At 49.1% G+C, this 21618-nt stretch overlaps 9 protein-coding genes; 4 read left to right on the top strand and 5 right to left on the bottom strand.

Annotated features, from left to right (window-relative positions):
* Positions 1 to 1910: 1910 nt before the first annotated feature.
* FFUJ_00482 (uncharacterized protein) lies at positions 1911 to 4486 on the bottom strand (the record flags this gene model as incomplete). XM_023573244.1 has 5 exons in its annotated part: positions 1911 to 2881; positions 2939 to 3225; positions 3278 to 4018; positions 4090 to 4161; positions 4359 to 4486. The coding sequence occupies 5 exons, from the start codon at positions 4484 to 4486 to the stop codon at positions 1911 to 1913; spliced, it is 2199 nt and encodes a 732-aa protein (XP_023424996.1).
* A 1078-nt stretch (positions 4487 to 5564) lies between these two features.
* Positions 5565 to 6730, bottom strand: FFUJ_00483 (uncharacterized protein; the record flags this gene model as incomplete). XM_023573243.1 has 2 exons in its annotated part: positions 5565 to 6131; positions 6188 to 6730. The coding sequence occupies 2 exons, from the start codon at positions 6728 to 6730 to the stop codon at positions 5565 to 5567; spliced, it is 1110 nt and encodes a 369-aa protein (XP_023424995.1).
* Positions 6731 to 7149: 419 nt separating this feature from the next.
* On the top strand, positions 7150 to 8624 carry FFUJ_00484 (uncharacterized protein; the record flags this gene model as incomplete). XM_023573242.1 has 4 exons in its annotated part: positions 7150 to 7439; positions 7503 to 7786; positions 7835 to 7976; positions 8024 to 8624. The coding sequence occupies 4 exons, from the start codon at positions 7150 to 7152 to the stop codon at positions 8622 to 8624; spliced, it is 1317 nt and encodes a 438-aa protein (XP_023424994.1).
* Positions 8625 to 9074: 450 nt separating this feature from the next.
* FFUJ_00485 (uncharacterized protein) lies at positions 9075 to 11391 on the bottom strand (the record flags this gene model as incomplete). XM_023573241.1 has 5 exons in its annotated part: positions 9075 to 9490; positions 9539 to 10064; positions 10114 to 11035; positions 11088 to 11182; positions 11314 to 11391. 5 exons carry the CDS (start codon positions 11389 to 11391, stop codon positions 9075 to 9077), a joined length of 2037 nt encoding a protein of 678 aa, XP_023424993.1.
* Positions 11392 to 12470: 1079 nt separating this feature from the next.
* Positions 12471 to 13334, top strand: FFUJ_00486 (related to septum formation maf; the record flags this gene model as incomplete). XM_023573239.1 has 2 exons in its annotated part: positions 12471 to 12653; positions 12708 to 13334. The coding sequence occupies 2 exons, from the start codon at positions 12471 to 12473 to the stop codon at positions 13332 to 13334; spliced, it is 810 nt and encodes a 269-aa protein (XP_023424992.1).
* A 692-nt stretch (positions 13335 to 14026) lies between these two features.
* FFUJ_00487 (uncharacterized protein) lies at positions 14027 to 14530 on the top strand (the record flags this gene model as incomplete). XM_023573238.1 has 3 exons in its annotated part: positions 14027 to 14132; positions 14231 to 14429; positions 14485 to 14530. 3 exons carry the CDS (start codon positions 14027 to 14029, stop codon positions 14528 to 14530), a joined length of 351 nt encoding a protein of 116 aa, XP_023424991.1.
* A 258-nt stretch (positions 14531 to 14788) lies between these two features.
* On the bottom strand, positions 14789 to 16288 carry FFUJ_00488 (related to threonine--tRNA ligase; the record flags this gene model as incomplete). Its single annotated transcript, XM_023573237.1, has 1 exon — positions 14789 to 16288. The coding sequence occupies one exon, from the start codon at positions 16286 to 16288 to the stop codon at positions 14789 to 14791; it is 1500 nt and encodes a 499-aa protein (XP_023424990.1).
* A 655-nt stretch (positions 16289 to 16943) lies between these two features.
* On the top strand, positions 16944 to 20141 carry FFUJ_00489 (related to nuclear transport factor; the record flags this gene model as incomplete). XM_023573236.1 has 2 exons in its annotated part: positions 16944 to 17108; positions 17163 to 20141. 2 exons carry the CDS (start codon positions 16944 to 16946, stop codon positions 20139 to 20141), a joined length of 3144 nt encoding a protein of 1047 aa, XP_023424989.1.
* Positions 20142 to 20368: 227 nt separating this feature from the next.
* Positions 20369 to 21533, bottom strand: FFUJ_00490 (related to quinone reductase; the record flags this gene model as incomplete). XM_023573235.1 has 4 exons in its annotated part: positions 20369 to 20898; positions 20949 to 21260; positions 21311 to 21446; positions 21501 to 21533. 4 exons carry the CDS (start codon positions 21531 to 21533, stop codon positions 20369 to 20371), a joined length of 1011 nt encoding a protein of 336 aa, XP_023425460.1.
* Positions 21534 to 21618: the final 85 nt, after the last annotated feature.

The raw sequence follows: 21618 nt of genomic DNA, 5'->3' as shown, positions 1-21618 counted from the left end.
TGAGAATCACTATCGAGTGGATAGCCGAACCCCTTCGATGCACCACGAGACCGGTTGCCTACCTTCGTCTCGTTCTTTTTGGGCAATTTGCGTGGCGGCCCCAACCGCAAGGTATATCGATTGGTTCCCGGGCATTTTTGTTTTCAGGGCTCAGCGTGTGAGGGTAACTCATGCTCACTTGGTTGGCAGTTTCTCTGATGGGGATGGTTGTGTGCGTAGGTTTAATATGCCCAAACCTCGCCCACAACAAGAACGTTTCTCGATTACTGTCTCTGCCATTTCAGAAGGTCTGCTTGTCTTTTAATCTTACTGTTCCTAAGTAGTAGGGCAAGTAATAAAGTTCCTGTATTGGACTGTTGAGCCAGTCTCGAGCTGTTCCACAATAAGGTACCTAACACAAACCGGGAACCCCCTTAAGGCGGCGACTACGAAAGCTGAGAGATCAAACCTTGGCTAGCAATGAGTACATGCAGAGGAAACCGTAATACAGGGCTTGCTCACCGCCACGCATCAATACTACGTACCCATGCGAGCAGCGCCGTACGGGCCGGCCCAACTGTACGACATTCCTCAAATGCAGCTTCCAAACAAGCATGGGTCTGCAAGTTAGCCGCGATGACGCCCGAGCACCGGTGTGTTGTGGTTGTTCAATGCATTCGAAAGAATTAAGAATATGTGTGGGAATGAGCAGCTGCATATCCAAAACCCCGCAAAAGTTGATGCAACCTGTAGTTATGCCAGGCACCCATACTCCGTACCTAGATAGTCCTAAAATTGGATGCTCCAGCTGTGTAACGGTGCCGTCACAACCTCGAAAGCATTAGAACGAAAAAGAAGTCCAAGAGAAAGGTTTCTTGCCTCCGGTCGGGCATTAAGACCAACTGATTCATACTAACATACCTATCCTAGCATCTAATTGAATGTCGAATTGAGAAGGGTGAAACCTGAAAATTCACTCGCAGCCTGTAACCTCATCAACTAAAAGCGCACTCGTGGTTGATTGCTGAGACAGAGTGTGACACCAGAATATAGAAGACGATATGTGGAACTCGGACAGCTTGAGGAAGGATTGATCTTGGGTTACCTGGCATGGGTCTTAGCGGGCTTCGGAAGAGGACCAATGGAAACGGCGTGCGTAGGTACCTAGATACCCTAGACAATGCAGTAGAAACGATTAGTAGGTACTGTACCTAGTAGTGTCAAATGGATAGTAGCTTCGTATGTAGGCACACAGTTCCGATCTAGGTATTCATGATGGTGATGTTGACTGGCAACACAATGATCAAGATTTGAGTAAGAAAAGCAATATAGAGCCAAGTCGTTATATGCCCTCTACGTAACCTTTCACATAGCATGAGTACGTGTTTTATAGCCTACATGCTTTGCACTCTCAATTGAAATCCCACGTCCATTCAACCTTCTGGATAATGTTCAGGCTAGGGCGGGAGGTTTCCGAGACGGTCTCATGCGTAAGGTAATACAAGATGATGCAAGCACAGGCAGTGTGATGTTCTGTCTACCAGAATCCCTGTGCACGAAAAAAGAAAAGAAAAGAGGAAAAAGAAACAATGTTTCCTTTCTGCAAAGCTGATCTACATACTAGAGATATGTGGGTAGTTGTGCATTACTTCTCATGAAGTCTAATTGGCCAGAAGCTTGTTTCTTCACAACTAACACTTGATGTTTCATCGTTACAGTATTACTTTGAGCGCTGGGGAAACCCTGCTGGTCGGGGTTGTGCTGATATCCGATACAGTCTTGTAAGACTCCCAACTTTATCTTGCGGCGAAAGGGTCGGACACAGTAACAATGAATGAACTGTGTGGAAATCTATAAGGTTAGACGTAACCGTATCTTTCAATGCATTGAGTCTCATATTCGCTTCTTCCCATGTGAATCTTGAGAGACATTCATTGCTCCGTGCGTCCCATGGAGTTCATAACAACAGCCCCCCAATCCAGATACCCGTCAAACCATATCGACGGGTCGACCCCCTGCAGCATCTCTGAAGCCCACGGCATTTCGGAGTTCCAATCTGGCATGGCGAACACGTCATGCTGTATATCCTGGCCCGTAGCCGCTACAAAGCCAGTGGCTCCGGTCTCGCTCGTGCTGCTATCTGGCATGGCCGTGTCTCGGACTTCATCGTGTATCTTTAGGGCTTCTGTCCCAGCCGCGACGATCTCGGCCCATCTTTCCAGCTTTGCCCTTGTGATCTTGACTTTGATGGCGCTCATGCTCCAGAGGTTGTGATCCGAAGAACCAGGCTCTGTGGACGCCATCTGGAATGATGCGTTGGCCTCTTCAAACCGTGCGCAGATTGCCGATAGAATCCCGGTGACATCAAGGGAGAGTCCTGGTTGGGTCTGGATCTGTGACCGAAGAGCGGCCACAGCAGCTGGTAGCCTCGGGTCTGTACCCTCCCGCAATGAAATCGGGCTGGTTTCATGAGAATCTCTTCCCGTCGTCACTGACGGTGTTGCAACTGACGGGCTTACACTCGCCGAGTATGCAGAGTCTGCCTTGTAAACCTCATCATGAGGGTCTCGTGCGCTTGTGTCCTGCGGCATCGGTGTAGTAGCCTTTGTCAAAGGAATCGGGGCCGTGTATTTGGCCCAGCGACCGAGCATTGTCATCCCGTAAACCAGTTGTGCAACTACTGGTGTTGTCTGGTTGTAAAACTCTGGAATTGGTACCGTAAGCCAATCATCAAAGAACTTCTTCAAGGCGTTTCTTGACTGGTAAAAGATGTCGAGAGCTGAAGCAGCCCCTAAGGTTGGAGAAGTCAATGATTCCGACATCGATATAATCCGAGGAGCATCCAGTATAGGAGGTTCATATAACCGGAGCATGGCCGTATTTAAAAACATATTTATCACCCCTACAAAGTCACCATCAGTAAATCAGAAACGCAATTTAAACCAGTAATAAAACTCACTGTCGTTTGTTAGCTCAGGAGGTAGCCCATTCCTGATCCTGTCGAGTTCGCTATGGAACGCAGAAACATAGGCTGATAATGGTGCTGCTGGTAGACCAACAACTTCTTCCGCTGGGTCATCTGGAGCATTGAGTTGTGCAATCCTCTCCGTCAAGTGCTGGACCCTGACGAGCGTCACGAGGCGCATGTCTGTGTCATACTCCCTTTCCTGCTCAAGAACAGCCAGGCATTGCTGTATGTATTTGGTGTACCGCATGGGTTCTATCCGTAGGAACCCAAGAGACATTCTAACAACAGTTAGTCCCAAAAGAACCGATCAGTGATAGTGGTGAAACTCACGATGAAGATAGATACCACACTCCTAACAAGGCTCTCCTCTCCTCGTTAGTCCTTGCTGCCGGTTGGAATGGTGTCACAACCATCAAGCTGGTCCGCTCAAGAACACTCGGACTGCGGTGCAAGCCCAACTCGCCCACGAGCGTAGAGGCCAAGGCGATCAAGTTGTTTAGCTGTGCGTGCATGAAGCAGTGATACTTATACCACGCAATTATGACAACGATTCCAAGTAATAAGTCCAAGGATCGTTCGGAACGGATGAGCATGTGGTCTCCTATGTACTTCATCAGGTGATACATCTGAGCCCGCATCGACCTTAGACTGCGATAAGATGTAACCATACGGATGGCTGACATGAGAAAAGGCCGCGTCGTCTTGAGTTTTGCTGCTGTGACTCCATCGGGGATGACGACGAACGGGTGAAGAGCCTGCAACTCTTTTCGATAGAGCTTCAAGAGCTCCTCGTCTGAGGCCGGGGGAGGGGGAGCCACCCCACTGGTCTGTCTGCAGATACATTGTGGAGGAGCATATGAGTTGTAAGTATCAGGTATTGACCATTCTATTGTCTCAGGAGAGAGCGAAGAATCCCTCTCTTTCGTTGAAGGCTTCCTTTGATCAGCAGTGGTAGGGTCAACTTCAGTTGGGATGCAAGTAGTGTCTGTTGCAAGATCGGCATTGGTGAGACCACCTGCTTTGAGGAGATTGACTAGTCCATTTAGTCTCTCTTCTATTTGAGCAGTTCGTCTAAAACATGTCAGTGACTGACGATATGTGAATGCGGTGTGTTGTTAGGGTTGTATGATAGGTTAACTTACGATGGTTTGACAGTCCTCTTTTTCCGGGGTCGATGAACCTGCTCTGTACAATTCTTGACTAGTCTTTCACATCTGTAAAGCATGTGTCAGTCCCATTTTCCCTTTTCAACCGCGGTCCCGGGATTAATTATGGAGAGGCTCCGTAATGGCCGCCGAAGATCCGGCCATAGGCCTCCGGAAATCTCGGGCCATTCGGAGCCTCATCTCACGTGGCTCAAGGCATCTGAGAAGTAATCGAAACGTAGAAAAGGGTTTAAAAATATACTTACCTATCGCACTTTGATCCAGGAGTGCTATTTGACCGTATACACTTGGCTTTTGCTGTAGAACACTGCGCGCAAGCAGCACCCCATTTAGCCGTTGCGGGCTTGGGTCTGTCTGTGTTGGAGGATATCATAACTGGGATCTGCCGTGCATAAAGAGCTTGCAGGAGAGGAATGGAAGGCGGTGTACGCTGACAAGTCCGGCGGACTTTTGACGAAAAGCAGAAAAACCCGGTTCTTTAAGTCGTGTAGTATTAGTTAGTATTTATCAGTAGGTTAATAAGGGAAGACGTCGAAACCGGGATGGGGCGGCTTGGAAAGTCCGGTTGGTTTAGGGTGGGTCCAGGGGTTTCAGCTCCAAGAGCCTCATAACGCCATGTCGGGTCGGAATTGGAGAGTGAATGCCGGTTAGAGCTTAGAAATACATTGATAAGAATCGCAAAAAGAACTCGATTGAGTCGCTGGATCGGTAGCGGTGTTATATCAATGTATTCTTCTTATCAAGTATCAGCCTTTAGCTGGTGATGTTGCATGATATCATCAAAGCTCGATTCGAAATCCGCTACTCATACTTATCAGCTCCACTAACAGAAGCATGTGCTAGAGTGCAATTTTCATGAGTTTGCCTGAGCTACTCAAGTCAATGAGCACTTGACGAAAGACCCAAGATATACACATAAGCTCCAGTGACGTGTTCCTACGAAACAACGCATCTCTACGAGAAACATCCATCACCAAGAGTAACGATCGCTTATCAAGACGCAAACATCCAACTCACGCGAGACAGAGCAAGCGCTTAAACATAACAGCATCACATCATATGGACCGATAAGAAACAATACTAGAAGACCAGGAGCCCTGCTCAACACGCGTCATGGCATGTCCAAGCTCAGAAAATCATCATGTGAAAGAGGGTCGGCATTCATTAACTCATCACGACATGTGAAAAGGCACTCTCATAAGTCGAATAGTTGCATGCTCTTGTACTCAATGAACTGGTCGCAAAAATCGAAACGCATTCTAACAAAAGAAGCCCCTTATCGAGGCACCTGATACAAGCTCCTAGCCTTTGTACGCCCGTATGTCAAATACACCATATGATGATACATGCCGCCCTGGAGTCATTATGTTGTGAAAACTCCCCGAGTCGGCTTACACAACTCCAGCAGCCCGACAGTTCCCATAATTCTCCCCATCTCCCCCATTCTATCTTTACTTGGACCTCGACACACCAGCGCCAATCACTCCAGGAAGCTTTTCCTCACCAACGCTGAAGAGCATGCCAATAGCCATGTACAGAATGGTAAGCAGGGCAATGGTGAAGCCAGCAAAGAGCCAGAACTGGACACTGATGTCCTGCTTCTGGCACATATTACCACCCCAGTGAGTGACGCTGCCACTCTCAGACTTGGTGACTTGGCAGTGGCAGACGAAGCAGGAGTCCTTGCTTTGACCATATTTGTTCAGGCACTTTCCATGGCCTGTGCAATTGCCGGTAGCTTCCATACAGCTGTCCTCTGAGGTGAAGCATACAGCTTTAATGGGGTTCGAAGGCTTCGCGGGGGTGGTAGAGGTTTCGGCCGGTGACTCGGCTGTCTCTTCAATAGACGAGATAACGGTCTCAGCCTGTCGACGTCGAAGCTCTTGATCCTTGTCGGACTTGTCCTCAGAGTCGACGTTGACGGGGAGGAAAACCAGGATGGTCTGCAGTTCGCCTGACTCGGCGAGCTTCTGAAGCTTGGGAAGCTCGTTTAATAGGGTAGTGGGGTGGTCACCATCCTTATCGCACGGTTAGAAAATAACTTGGTGTAATATAAATGATAGGAATTACTTACCTGTGACCTGCTGTATGACGCATAAGCCGATTGACCGTTGAAACACTTCTCGTCTAAGGCAACAATCTGGCTCAGGGGACACTCAGGCATCTTGGCAAGGACATTTGCGAAGACCTCGGGATGCTCGCCATTCTCCTTGCTAATATCCGTGGTGAAGTCTGGCTGTGTGTTAAATAGCCAGCCAAAGAATGATTCGTATTCGAAGGAGGGCATTCCCTCAATGGTAATAGCGAGCTGGCGCGGCGTCGCGATCTTCTCATCAGAAAGCAATGGCGCAGGGGTCTTTCCAAACTTGTTCATTAAAGAAACGACATGCCCTTCATCATCGGAGGCTGTGAGATCGCGAAATGAAAAGTCCTGTCCCTCGGGGGCGAGGCGCTGGTAGAGGATGAGACGGGCTTCGCTGGGGGTGATGCTCGTCGTAGGCTCGATGTGATGGGATCCTCGGAGGATGTAAACTTTGGTACCGTCAGCGGCGGCGGGTTGTTGAGATGCAGCAGAAATGCCTGCAAAGGCTGCACTGAGCCCAATGTTGAGCTTCATTTTTGATGCGGATTGATGAAGCTTGGTTGTCTTGAGGCTGAAGGCCAGGCTGAGATAGCTTAACGTCGCAAGCTTGATACAGGCAACGCGAATCCGGGATGATGCACGTGTTGGCTTGCGGGTCTGGAGTTGTTCCCTGCCGCCATACAGTGCGTCACGCCCCCAAATAGAGCGTTACAGTGGCGACTCAAACAGTGTTTAGCGTATTTGGCACAGTCTCGCCGATTACACCACCTATCAAGCTAATCGTAACCGTGGGACAGCAGTTTAGCATTGCAATAATCGTTGTCGACATTGTCACAATGCATGTCATTCCTTGAATTGCTATCTAGTAGCGAGACTAATCGCATCTTCTTTTCTTTCAACTTGAGCACTTTTTATTTGGTGTCCCCGTCCGCGGCAGCGGCAGAGGAGGCGATATGTTAGCTCGGCAAACTGCTCTGCGACAAGCAGCTCTCTCCACGACGAGGTTCCAAACCCAACGAATAGTCGCCAGCCAGATCCGACCTCTTAACAGGCGAATATCGTTCTTACCATGGCGTCAAAGGCAATCGAATCCTATACCGGTCTACTTCTCTAAGCCCAATCCTTCGACAAGCGCCAACAAGGTAAACCCAGTCTACCACGGAAGCGCAAACCAGGCGGGGTCCGAGGAAGTCAAGAGAACACTGAGAAAGGCGAAATGGGCTGTCTTCCGATATCGAATCCGGTATGTCTGGCAGCTTCGAAGCTGTCATGGTTGAGCGAACCGTGATGCTAACCCTCCGCGAAGCCGAGCGATCTTCACGACTATTGTACTCTATGCTTGTTGGCAAATCTTCATTGCCGTCGTATTCGATCCCATATTCGACTGGGCTGACGCAGAATGGGAGGCACTTTCTGAAAAGGAGAAGGAGGAAGCCGAGGCCCTCCACGACCCTGACGAGCCGTTGGTATTTCTCCCGTTCCCCTTCACAACCACAGAAGTCAAGCAACCACCATATCGAGGCTCGGACCCAGAGTGGCAAACATTCGTCAAAGTTAGTCAGGATAAGAAGCTTCTTCAGGAGATCAAGAGTAAGTGAAGCCAGTTCGAGGGGGTTTCACGTTCTGACAGTTGCATAGGTGGTCTGGCAAACGAGATCAAGCGTGGCGTTGAGCGAAACCCTGCCTTCAATAAGCTTCTTGGTGGAGAAATAACCGTGAGGAAGTACTGGCTCGACATCATCTTCCCGCCTGCTCCTCCACCGATACACTATGTCTCTGGGTGAGTTTTCAACCTACACATGATATACGTTGGCTAATCCAATAAAGAATTATGATTGACGAAGAGGGCATTTTCTGGGGTGATCGACCCATCGACTCGATTGCTGCTAGCTTTCTTGCTAAAGCACTTTACCCGAAAGCTCTTGCTATGGGTTGCTGGACCTTTGTCAGCTTCTTGACGAAGCAGGTAGTGCTGGATATCTCAAAAGCGATCGGCTTAAGTGAACCTGATCCCCCGGCATCTGGTTGGCACCAAGTGCCAGTGGGCAACCTCCCTGGCATAATTCCACCTCCGGCTGCCACCAGAACAGCAGTCCAGCACGATCCCAAGGCACATACTGCACATCTTCCCCCAGTCTTCAACGAGATCATCAGCGCTGCATTTGGTCCAGACGCAAAACTCGATCCCCGTCTTCAAGCTGCTAGCATGGCTGGCGCTCTCGCCTTTCTGCGCCATTGGAAGCCTACCAAGAGCCTGCCCGGTAGGGGATGCATCAGAGTTGACGGCATCGTTGAACTCAAGGGAAAGACTGCGGTCATGGCAGTTCTCGTTGCGGGTTACTACGATCCCAAGACTCGTCAGTACGTGGCTGTCCAGACGATGCTCAAGCACCTGATGCAGCTGAAACAACGGCCTGCGCCTGGCTAGACTTGTATCACAAAACAAAATAAATTTCGGAAATTATGCATGGCATGGCATGGCATGGCGTGGCGCATGGAACAGGTTTGGCTTGAGATACCATAGGAGATTTAGAATATCAGCGTTTGATATTGCCTTGTTCTACCCTACCCAGTTAACTTGTGCTGTGAAATGATGCAGCATCAACGTGTAAATGCTCCCTATAAGCCTATTCATTAGGCAAATTCACAAAGAAAAGAAAGAAAAAAGCATCCGTATACCCGCCCAACACCAGTACCACCCTATGCCTTCCCATATCCTGCTCATAAAAGGCATCGTTGGATATTGTTCGCACTTGCAAACACTTCCCTCATCCAATTTAGAGAACTAGTTACCATCACTAGATTTAGTAAGCGGTCTTGGAATTTCCCATGCAGAAGCCTGCTTTCTCCCATGCCCTGACTGATGACGTTGGTAGTGTTAATTCCTCAGGACGTTGATCGAGATGGTGAAAACTTCTAATTCAACCTCCGGACCGCCTGGAACACGCTCATCTCGTGGAATGGCAGCGATGAGATGTGACTCGAGTACGTTGAGCCCTGGATGTAGCATTGCCTCAAAGGCGCGCTCGTGAGGTCGCTGACCAGGAGCTTGGTGATGAATGGGCTTGAGCGGTTGCTTGTTGACCAGTGTCCAGAGGCTGTATTGTCTAGTCTGTAAATGGCTGGGTATTGCGGTTACGGCAAGAATCCGGGTGAGATGGGGAGGTAGGTTAAGAGTGGCAGACTGCTCCATCTCCTTGGGGTTGGGTCTGATGGTTGCCAGTACAGGGCTGTGTGATTGGAGAGTGGGATGAACCTGAATCTTCATACTCTCAATGAGAGCATCGTCGATACCTAGATTTGTTAGTGTTTCCGAGTTGGAAATGTGTTTGGGTAAAATACCTTTACCAGGACGACGAGGATGCTTCTGGTCCATATACCCGTTAACAAGCGGATTAGTGATTGGTTGGGGCGGCGGCACGGGTACAGGAGCAGGGACAGCAACGGGAGCAGCCGCAGGAACCGAAGGAGTTGCTTGGCTAGGTGCAGCGCTAGGCGGCTGTGACGGAACTGCTGGCGATGCCCCTGAGGCCTCCTCTGGCTTGAGAGCACTGTGTACAGAAGGACTAGGAGATGGAACGGCAGATAACGATGTGCTCCTAGCCTTTTCCAATTGAGGGTTGACAGCTTGAGCAGGCGTTGAAGTGCGTGCCGTGCCGTTCACAGTCTGACCATTTGTCAACGCCCCCTTCGATTGAACTGGCGCTGGTGAATCCGCAGAATCTCGCTGGCCTCCAACATGGATGGTGATCTTTTTGGGCCCAGGTGTAGGCGTCTCACTGGATCCGCCAACCTTTAGTTTAATCTTCGGTTGAGAAGGTTCAGTTACGACAGCTTGTGCTTGTTTTAACTGATCATAAAAGAATTTCTGCAACGCGGTTAGAAATGTTGATAAACACAGGCGAAATTACACTGACCTCGAGATCCTGCGCAACCAAGTAGATTTCACTACCTTCTTCATTGTAAAAGTACGCGTTGGTCCACAATAGCTTTGCCTTCTCCTCAAAAGCGGCCCATGACTTGAAATCGCTAACTCCAGTTGAGCCACCACGACCGTGGAAACCCTTGACTGCCTTCTGCAGTTTTCGGATCGACATTGGGTCACTGATAACCTTGAAATACTCTTTGAGAGACCGAGGCGGTAGATTGATGAAAGCTTCGAAGTAAGGGCCATCATATCCAGGGTCTTCGCGTCGGATAAGCTCCTCGATGAGCTTTTCCTGGGCCTGTTGAAATGACAATCCCTTATAGGGTACATCTTCATAGACGTGGTCTGGCTTTGCGGCTGACGCTGCTGGCTTCGGGGTCTCTTTGCCTCGAGTGGACGCCCTTCGACCAGGTGTACGACCAGGTGTTCTCCGCTTGAGTGTAATGGTTCGTCTACGAGAGCTTGGCGCCTCTTCCTCTTCCTCGTCCTCTTCATCCTCGTCATCTTTTTCTTCCTCGGGCTCATCTTCATCTTCGTCCTCGTTGTCATTCATTTCTTCGTCCTCGTTGTCTTCATTGGCCTCCTCGTCATCATCGTCTGGGAACGGGGTCGGCACAGCCTGATAACCTCTGACATGATATGCCGGATTTTTCTTGGTCATGTAATTGCTGACAGCCTTTCTCAATCGTTCCGCATCTTCATATATCTCGGTTCCCCGAGGGTAGAACTCCTTCGCGTTGCTGATCATGCGCTTGAAGTAGCCCTCAAGCTCGGACAAGTTCTCGAATTCGCCATCGTTCAGTTTCTGCTCGATCATGGATAATGAGATGGGCATGCGTGTTTGTTCGTAATAGTCTGCATTTTCCTCGCGGGATGGAAGTTCTTCGAAATTGGTTGCGACAAGACGTCCACTATAGGATGAGTCAGTATGGTAATGGTGATTGGAAATCTGGTTGGAAATACGCTTTGTCGGCAGTTTTTCGAATATGCTCTAGGAATGACAGGCCATATGTAGTTGTCGACTCTCGAGATTCGCCTTTGGAAAGATCGAAATCGCCCTGGGACGCAATGTCAGTCAATAAATTGATCGGGTGATAGCTGAGTGGCAGAGATTCTCAAGTTGTGCTATGAGGGGATCTTCGCGAACTGGAAATATTCAGATTCGCGAGAAGCGACAGGTCGGACTTACAGTAAGTCTGCGACGCTTAGAGCCTCTGTCGTCGTTGTCGACCGCAGCAGCGCCATTGGCCTTGCGTTTGCTGTCCATTGTGATTATAATCGATAGGGTCGCCTAATCGAGCGCATCAAAGATGATTACGGTATGTTTCCCTTGAGGATTTCGTTGGGACGCAATTGAGGATCGCAAACCTGGAGATCGAGGTCGTTTGCGACGGCGCTTGTGTGGATTTTGACGCGTGCGATCCAATGGTCGCGTCAAGCAAGATACCAACTCCAGGGTCGGACCTCAAAAAGACAGGGCAAAATTTAGAGGATGCACCGTATTAAATGCACCATTCGAATGTTTTGCAGGCTCCCGTTTTGCTTTAGGCTATCGCGGGTCTATGCAGGCCCTACAAATGCTCCGATGCTGGCGATTTTGATGTGGTGGTAAATGGGGCTGGCTTCTTTGGAGCTGAGGGCGAGGTTTGGAGGCACATTCAATGGATCCAATGCTAGTAGTGGCCCGTGGAGGTACGGTATCCACTTGGACCTACCGAGAAGCTATTATGTGTGCCTGAAAACGGCTTAAGGCAACAAGGCAGACATTGAAAATGGAATTCAACAATAGTGAATGTCAACAGACTATAAGGACTATTACTCGGCACAATTAATACATGTCGCATTGAGAGCGACGCCTCTGTGGTGCTATTGTTCTCACACGCTTCACGCCTCATGCATCGAACTTGAAAGGCACCCATGATACGAATTCAAGGAGATCGCCTACGCTATGATCGCTTCAGATGTATCATGAAAACTATACTTTGAACAATATGCACAATTAAATCAATCTAATGGTTTTCAGAAGGAGATAGTGAGCGAATAGGGGAATGCACTTGTCTTCGAAGAGACTATAGGTATTTAAATTCCAAACCTTTAAACACTCAACTCATAACCAAAGAAAAGTAAATAAGAATTGCCATGATGAACACAAAGTCGTTATGAGGGGTCGTTTTAGAGGCTAGGAGCCCAGTCAAACGGGGCACTGCCTACCTAGACTGCTAAGCTCAAAGCTCCCATTATTCAACCCCACATTGACCTCATTATCAAGATTCAGATCTCATCTCAGGGACAGTAACCTTTACAACTTCACTTCACCAGCACGAGGAATCAAAGTAGCCAGACAAGATGGCTGACACACCAAGCGAACCACCTCCTGACTATGAAAAGTCCACCGCCACTCAGGGCACCCCTCAGCGGCCTTTACGGAAAGGTCCTATACCGCTAGAACTCCCAATTCTTAAGCATCTCAACGGCAAGAGAGTGATTCTTGCATCTGCCTCACCGCGAAGAAAGGCATTGCTCCAACAGGTGAGCCAAAGACATCCGAGTTAACGCCAATGGCCGTTTTCTCACGATACATAGTTTGGCCTTACAAACCTTGAGATTCTCCCATCCACCAAACCCGAGAATCTCGACAAAGCTGCACTAGGTCCTTACGAGTATGTAGCTGCAACTGCTCACCAAAAGTGCATGGACGTTTATACTACCGCACTTGAAGTTCATCTGAAATCTATACCGGATCCTGATCTGGTCATTGCTGCGGATACTGTCATCGTTACCAAGGATGGTCGAATTCTGGAGAAGCCTCGAAGTGAAGCTGATCACATTCGCATGCTCAAGCATCTGCGAGACCAGAGAATGCACAAGGTCTTGACGTCGATTGTAGTAATCGCGCCCAGAGAAGACGCAAGACATCCGGGATATGTCATCGATACCTACACAGAAGAGACCAAGGTGTACTTCTTGAGTGAATCTGATGGTCTCCCTGATGATGTGATTGAGGCATATGTCAAGACTCGTGAGGGTGCGGATAAGGCCGGTGGCTACGCTGTGCAAGGCGTGGGCGGCATGTTGCTTGTCGAGAAGCTTGACGGAAGTGTCGACAACGTCGTTGGACTTCCAGTGAGAAAATGCATGGCTATGGCGGAGAAAGTTATATTTAGACAGGAAGAGGAGGACTTTGAAGGTGAAGGGGAGGAGGAGGACTAGGTGTTGAGTAAGAATAGAGGAAACCAGGGAAATAGAATGGATACTCATGCAAGTTAACGAGCTACACAAATGTGGCTTTGAGCAGTCCCCATTTTGTCAGTCCTTTCTTTCTCCCTGGCCCCTTCCAAGTTATTCGGGTTTCCAGAAGTGCTCTTTGAAGCTGATAGGTGCAAAATGGTTCTGTCCCGTCATCGTGGACCCAAGGTCTCAGCACCAGAGGACATATGATACCCGGTCCTCATGACTACTGAGCTGAGCTAACAGACAGATTCCATTAACAAGGACAAGCTGCCTTTACAGTGTCGAACAACCCAGTTTGAGCCTCGTGGATTTACTGAGAACGGTAGAGTGAAGTTACATAATTACATAATTATCATGACCAAATTAAAATATTGGTGTTGCAGATCAGGAACAAACCAACCCAAGACATGATTCAATCGCCAAACCAGGAGAACGCCGCCTTCCATATTGGATGTCAATATGCAAGGACCAGGCAGACTAAGGGTCCTGTAGTGTCATTTTCACATGGAAAATCCGGGGCAGCACCCTTGCACGTCATTTGCGACCTACATATCCTCTCTCACATGAAAGTTCTATGCGCATCTTGACAAATTTTGCACGTTTGTTTGTTTGTTTGTCTGTTTGTTTACGTCTCACTACCATTCTCCTCACTATCACTACTCAGCCAAAAGATGTCGTCTCCAAATAACAAATCTCCAGCCAATGGCGATGCCGGGGCCGCCGATGAGAAACCACGACTCACTGAGGAGGAAAAGAAGCAGAACCATATCGCATCTGGTATGTGAATTGTTTCCACGTGATATTTGCTGTCGCATGATATCTGCGATGCTCTTGAGTATTCTTTGAGATGATATTTGCTAATGCGCATCAATCAGAGCAGAAGCGACGCCAAGCGATTCGTGAAGGCTTCGACCGCTTAACTGAACTGGTGCCTGGCTTAGAAGGTCAGGGGAGATCCGAAGGCCTGGTGCTGAAGCGGACAGTTGACTATATGCGTGAGCAGCTCTCAGAGAGGCAGGCCATGGTTGATCGTATTGAACAGGCTGGCGGTGATGTCGATGAGAAACACAAGAAGTGAGTCGGGTGACCATTTTGCGATCAACAAACCAGGTACTAACTGTCTTCCAAGGGCGCTATGTCAACAGGCGGCGAACCCAGGTCGCACTAGGGGATGATTACGCACTTGGATGGTCTTCACAGCTACCGCACGTCAAGAGTCCGAACAGACTCAACGACGTTGGGCATTGAACCGATGGAACTGGTTGACTGTCGCATATCAGCCTGACCATCCCAAATCGTGATAGCAACGAGCCGCGCCATAATGGCAGCGCCGCGCTATCAGCATGACTAGGGAAGCGAGACTGATATAGAGATTATTGTATCATACAAATGTGGTTTTACAGTTATTATTACACGACATCGCATCTCTATGCCTAGGCAAATGTGTCTACCATGGTCCTGAACCGCTCACGTACCTCCTCTGGTGATAGCATCTCCTTGCCCAGCGAAACTCGCTTGTTCTCAACATCTTTCTGTCCGATCACGAGGATCTCACCATAGTTCTTCTCTCTTGCCTCCTTGATTTTCGCACCCAGAGGCCGTGCACTATCATCTATGTCAACCGACAGCCCAGTCGGTCGAAATGCGTTATCCTGGGTAGGGAGTGTGCCGTTCTCAAGCTGCTCGTAAAGTTGGTCGTTGTTACCAACCAGCATACTGCGCACTTGCCCCGCCCATTCGACAACAGGTTCGGCAGTGTTGATGGTGAGAATGATGACTTGGCGAGGGTTCAACCAGAAAGGCCATTTGCCATTGTACTTCTCAATCAGGAGAGCCATGAGACGCTCAACCGAACCCAGGACAGCGCGGTGAATCATGACAGGGCGCACAGGGCCATACTCGTCGAGCAGAGAAGCATCTGTGGTCGTCTCGCCTCTAGCTTCATATTCTGGCGCAGGGGCCTGATACTCAAGTTCAAATCGCTTGGGTAGTTGAAAGTCAAGTTGGATGGTCGCTGTCTGATGCTCCTTTCCATCCGAGTCTGTGAGGACGATATCGATCTTGGGTCCATAGAAAGCACCATCTCCTTCATTGACACCCCATTCCATGCCTGATGCATCCAAAGCTCGCTTCAAGGCGCTCTCGGCTTGGTCCCACTCCTCTTGGGTACCAATGTAGTGATCTTTTGGCCGTGTGGAGAGTGCAAGTCGGTAATTTGAGCCAAATCGCAGAACAGTGTACACCACCTTGACAAAGTCTAGGGTCTTCTTGATCTCCTTCTCAACTTGAATTGGTCGGCAAAAAATGTGTCCGTCATCCTGGTGAAAACGACGAACACGAGTGAGTCCACTCAATGCGCCGGAAATCTCGTTTCGATGCAGAGGACTAAAGTCGGCATATCGAATTGGAAGATCCCGGTAACTACGGTTTTTGGAAGCAAAAATGAGGCAGTGGCCGGGGCAATTCATGGGCTTAAGACCATAATCACCCTCTTCCTCCTCGTCAGGCTTCAGATCCTTCTGGTCACTCCCACAGCATCCGTCATGTTGCGCAGGCGGTGGCTCTGTATTCCCTCTCACAGCATACATGTCGTCGGCGTAGTTTTCCAGATGACCTGACTTGGCCCATAGTGACTTTTTGTAGATGGTCGGCGTAATAACCTCCTCGAAGCCATATCGTACGTATTGTTTTCGGAGAAAGTCAACAAGCCGATTGAAGATCCGCGAGCCATTCGGTAAGAATATGGGGGAGCCAGGGCTGTAGATCGAGCTGATAAAGAGTTCTTGCTTGGTACCGAGTTTACGATGGTCGGGAGGTTCTCGCTTTTCGGACTTTTCAGAATAGAACCGGCTGCGGGATATGCACTGCGGGCACGTCCAAGGTCTTCTTAGAGACGTATTGAAAGCCGCTCGGGCGGTCCTCGAGCGGATCATGGCCACTTCAGCATGCAATGGCGCGTGATAGATCGATATTCAATGCTTTTGCGGAAATATGACGATCCAAAATTCACAAACCCACCTGAAAGCGTTCCATGGACGCCTGCCAGCTCGTTGCTGTTTAAAGCCTAGCGGACACCCACGGGCCGCTATTCTTAGCGGTCAGCTATCGCCCATCGGCAGTCGGTGGACATGTCCAGTTCGTGTAGCGGTTAACAATATAAGGTAATACATACAGGGCGATGTCTCTGTATACCTATTAAACCTCATGAAGAACACAATCATGCTGACAGTTTGGTAGGTCAGATCATACGTAATTCCATATATGAGAGGTGATATCATAGGTTGAATGTACAGTCCCTTTGTTCTATAGTGGTTATGGACATTGTGCCATGGGTCTCTGGGTCTTTGTGTGACCCCTCCCCAATGCTAACAACCTAATGGAACCCCGCCATCCATACAAACAGAGCAACTGCGTGAGCATTGGATCTCAACTAGCCAAAATTCACGACTCATCTTCATACCGTAATTTCTCTTCGCCCTCACACAACGAGGCTTTCGCTCTCTCAATAATCCGTTGCCATACTTAAGCTCCCAAAGTCCTAACTAATCCTGCGGCTCCCACGGACATAAGCCGCTGCTGGCTCTCACCATGAGCTTCCCTATCGAAGTCCCAGGCGATGCGAATCCGCTGTCTTTGCAGTCGCTGTACCAGACACTGCAGTCAGCCACTTCAACCGATTATGCGCAGCGTCAGACGGCAGGGCAACAACTAACATCATGGGAGCTCCAACCAGGCTACTATTCTTCGTTGCAGGTGAGCCTTATGGCCGAGATGGAGACTCTTTTCAACACACTAACAATCTCGCAGGCTGTCTACCTCGACAAGTCCCTCGCCTACGAAGTTCGATTTCTCGCCATAATTCAGCTCAAGAATGGTATTGACCGCTATTGGCGGTTATTCAACCAGGTCAAGAACAGTATAAAACCAGAGGAAAAGAGCTTGATACGCTCGCGACTATTCCAAGGCTCTATCGAGGAAGAGCACACCAACCTTGCTCTACACAATGCTCTGGTGGTCGCGAAGATCGTTAGAATCGATTATCCTGGCGAATGGCCAGATGCTATGGGCAATATTATCGAACTCCTCCGTTCATCGCGAAATGGTAACCAGAGACACCTTCATGGCATCCTCGAGATTCTACTACGAGTGGTGAAGGAACTAGGAACCGCACGCATGCGAAAGAACCAGACCGCTCTACAATCAGTCACCCCTGAGATTGTTCACGTTCTAAGCGAAGTCTACTCAGAAAAGTCCCAGGCATGGATGGGCTTCCTTACTGGTGGGCCGGGAGGTCAGGAGGAAGCCAACCTGGCTATGCTCAACAGCTTACTTGCTCTTCGAGTCCTTCGTCGGCTCGTTATAATGGGCTACGAGCGCCCCCACAGTGACAACACCGTTGAGCAATTTTGGACTTTGTCCCAGAACCAGTTCGGGCAGCTCCTCAATCTTGTTAGTCATGACTCGGCAGTCCCACCAAACTATCAGGAAGTCGTTGGCAAACACTTGCTCCAGTTTACCAAGCTGCACATCGACATGGCGGAGCAGCATGCCGCCAGCTTTGTGTTTCTTCCCAACTCCATCCCATTGGTACAATCATATTGGGAGCTGGTTGCGAAGTTTGCAGAGGTATTTGACAAGTCTGGCGGTATCAGACAAGGCCCATCAGAGACCGGATCTGCAAAGTCCAAGGTCGAGGGACCCGTCCTAGAAAGACTGGCCCTCAAGGGGCTTCTCCTGCTCAGGTCATGCGTCCGGATAGGGTTCCAGCATGTCCAGACTTTTAGATGGCGAAGCCCGGAAGTAAAAGCCGAGCAAGAAAAGGCTAAGAACCTGATCAAATCGGAACTTTTGAAACCTGATCTCGTCATTCAAATTGTTAACTCCATCATCACCCATCTCTTTGTCTTCCGTAAGTCGGATCTTGAGGGTTGGGAGGAAGATCCAGAGGAGTGGGAGCAGCAGGAACAGAGCGAAGGAAATGCTTATGAGTGGGAAGTAAGGCCGTGTGCTGAAAAGCTTTTCCTCGATCTTCTCACAAACTATAAGGACTTGCTAGTTCCTCCCCTGTTGTCTTATTTCCAGACAGCACAAGATCCCCAGGCCGATATTGCTACCAAAGAGGCAGTGTATACTGCAATGGGCCTCGCCGCTGCTCATGTTCATCACGTGTTCGACTTTGATGCCGTTCTGGCTTCAACGATTGTCAATGATGCACGTCTACAAGGCGGCCTCTGCAAGGTACTGCGACGACGAATCGCCATCCTTGTGAGTCAGTGGGCTCCTATCAAGCTCGATGACTCAAGTAGGCCGATCGTCTACCAAATCTACCGGCATTTCCTCAACCCTGATGATGAGACCAACGATGTGGTTGTCAGAATTACAGCTGCCCGACAACTACGATGGATTGCCGATGAGCTTGACTTCAATGTGGACGCTTTCCTGCCATACACTTCTGATGTTTTGTCACAGCTCATCAATCTTGTTCAAAGTGTTGATGTCGATGAAACTAAGTTGGCTATCCTTGAGTCCATTAGAATCCTGGTTACACGAATGGAAGAGCAAGTATCCCAGTTTGGAGACCAGCTCATGTCGGCTCTTCCTACGGTTTGGGAGAACTCTGGGGCTGAAGAGTACATGATCAAGCAAGCGGTAACATCGATTTTCGCAGCCCTGGTTATGAGCATGGGTCCGGATTCACAACGATATCAGCACTTCATGCTGCCACTCCTCTCTGAAGCAGCCCGTCGAGGATCAGACCTACACCTCCACTTAATTGATGAGTCTTTGGAATTGTGGAATAATATTCTCATGCAGAGCTATGCTCCCCTGGCTCCTGAGTTGGTAAACATTGCAGAACTTGTTCTGCCACTACTCGAGTATGATAGTGAGACTGCCTCACTGGCTCTAACAGCTGTTGAGTCTTATATCCTTCTTGCTCCTGCTTCTATGCTAGAAGATCGCCTGCGTCGCCCGACATTGAGCGCCTTGTCTAACATCTTAGATTCAAAGAGCCGAGAACAAGTTCGTATGGGTACTAGTTGCATTGAGAATTTTATCAGGGCCGCTGTCGAGCTTGGCGGCTCGACGGGAGTTTCAGTCATCTTACAGGATATGGTTGAAATCGGCTTTATGAACAAAATCCTCGGAAACCTACATGACGCTTGGGAATCACATCAGACCACAGGTCCCAACCGAAAGGTCAGCAAACTCAGTACTATCACTGAGACAGATTACTTTGCCATTCTAGGACGATTGGCTCTCGCTGAACCCACACTCTTCAGTCAGATGCTGACCAATATGGGTTCGCTTGATCAAGTCTGGGCCTGGCTATCATCTGAGTGGTTCTCACATATGTCAAGTATGGACCACATTGAGCGGCAGAAACTCTACCTACTTGGCTTGACAAGATTGCTGGAATTGCCATCACCTGTTCAAGAACTCGTGTTGAGCAAACTCCAGGACTACTTCGACATGTGGATCAATGTGATTTCCGATCTCCAAGATGGTGTTGCCAACGGAACCGATACCCTGATATGGGGTCCTTTGGAGACCACCGAATATGATACCCCCAAGATCATTGCGGACCGCAACATGGAAGCCAAAGATCCCATTCATACCGTTCACGCGTTCGATTTTGTCAAGATGCGCCTGCAAGATTTGGTGAACAGGGTCGGAGGTGAGCAGGCCTTCCAGGAGCAGTGGGCTGTCAATGTAGATAAAGAGGTGCTGGACAAGTTTCAGCAAATGGCTTCTGGTGTTCAGCAACAACAGCAACAGCAGCAGTAAGATAATATCATTGGACATGGGATTAGAGTAGCAGAAGATTACGATGATGAATTGGGAAATGATACACCAGGGATTGGTTTGCATTAAGATTAGACCATTGTTAACGGTTTGATACAGATGGTTAAAGATTGCTATGAAGTCTTCTCTCAATAGCTGTTAACTCGGTGAATTGAAATATCAGCAACATGAATCTATCACTTGGGCCAAATATCGCCTACAGCCGCTATCTATAGCTTGCTCTGTCCCTCCTCAGGTATCTTAATAACAACCTTACCCCAAGTCCCCCGGCCACCAAGAGCCTTCAGCGCAGCCCCAGTTCTCTCAAGACCAACAAACTCCTCATCAGTATACTCAGTACCCCTGAGCTTACCCTGCTTGACAAGATCCATGATGCCATCCCACACCTTGGGTATCGTCTCCCTCTCATGGATAGAGTATGCTCCCCAGTGAAGTCCGACAATAGAAATGTTCTTAAGAAGAACCTTGTTCATGGCGACCTTTTCGATCTTGCCTGCTGCGAAACCAATAACGAGAATTCGGCCGTTCCAGGCTGTGCACTTTGTAGAAAGGTCGATCAGACCGACGGGGTCGTAGACGATGTCGACTCCACGAGACTTAGGAGTCAAAGCCTTGACCTTAGCGGGCCATGTAGCATCGTTGTAAGAGATAACATGGTCGGCGCCATAAGACTTTGCAATGTCGAGCTTGTGCTGTGTAGAAGCTGTCGCAATAACAGTCGCGCCAAAAGCCTTGGCCACTATTTCATGTCAGTTCACAATCTCATCACCACTTCTGAGAATCTCATACCTTGAACGGCCGCAAGACCAACACCGCCGGCTGCAGCATGGACAAGTACGTAATCGCCCTTCTTGACACCAGCTCTCACAACCAAAGCGCCATAACTTGTAGGCGCAGTAACAAACAGACCAGCCGCCTCCTTGAACGACCAGCCATCGGGAACAGGCAGAAGTGTCTCTTCTTTCGCCTTGATCTTTGTTGCAAAAGCGCCTTGCGATGCGCCAAAGACTCGCGATCCAACAGGAAACTTGGGGTTGGAGCTACCCTTGGGTGTGGCGACGACGGTACCTGCGAATTCGGCGCCGGCGATCCAGGGAAAGGCTTTATGGTGTTAGTATTCTGTGAGTGATGGCTTGAGTTGGTGAGCTTACGGGGTTGGTTTTGATATTTTCCTTGGATTTGTAAGATATCGAAGAAGTTGGCGGCGGCGGCGTGGACTTGGATGAGATACTCATTGTCCGTGGGCTTGGGATCGGGAAGATCTGAGACCGTGAGCTGGTCAGGGCCCTTTTGATTTTATTAGTGTATTTGATGGAGGTGAGTGTGAAATTGGAAGCTCACCTTGAGGTATTCGGTGATTTGGATGCCGCGCATGATGGATGTGGTTGTTGATATGTGCTGGCTGGGTATTATGAGTGAAGTTCCGTCGGTAAACAATTGGAGGTTATCGAGAGTTGAC

Source organism: Fusarium fujikuroi, chromosome FFUJ_chr01 (genome assembly GCF_900079805.1).
Source record: "Fusarium fujikuroi IMI 58289 draft genome, chromosome FFUJ_chr01".
Lineage (NCBI taxonomy): Eukaryota > Fungi > Ascomycota > Sordariomycetes > Hypocreales > Nectriaceae > Fusarium > Fusarium fujikuroi.
The sequence above is the reverse complement of the archived record's forward strand: the minus strand, read 5'-3'. Positions and strand labels throughout refer to the sequence as shown.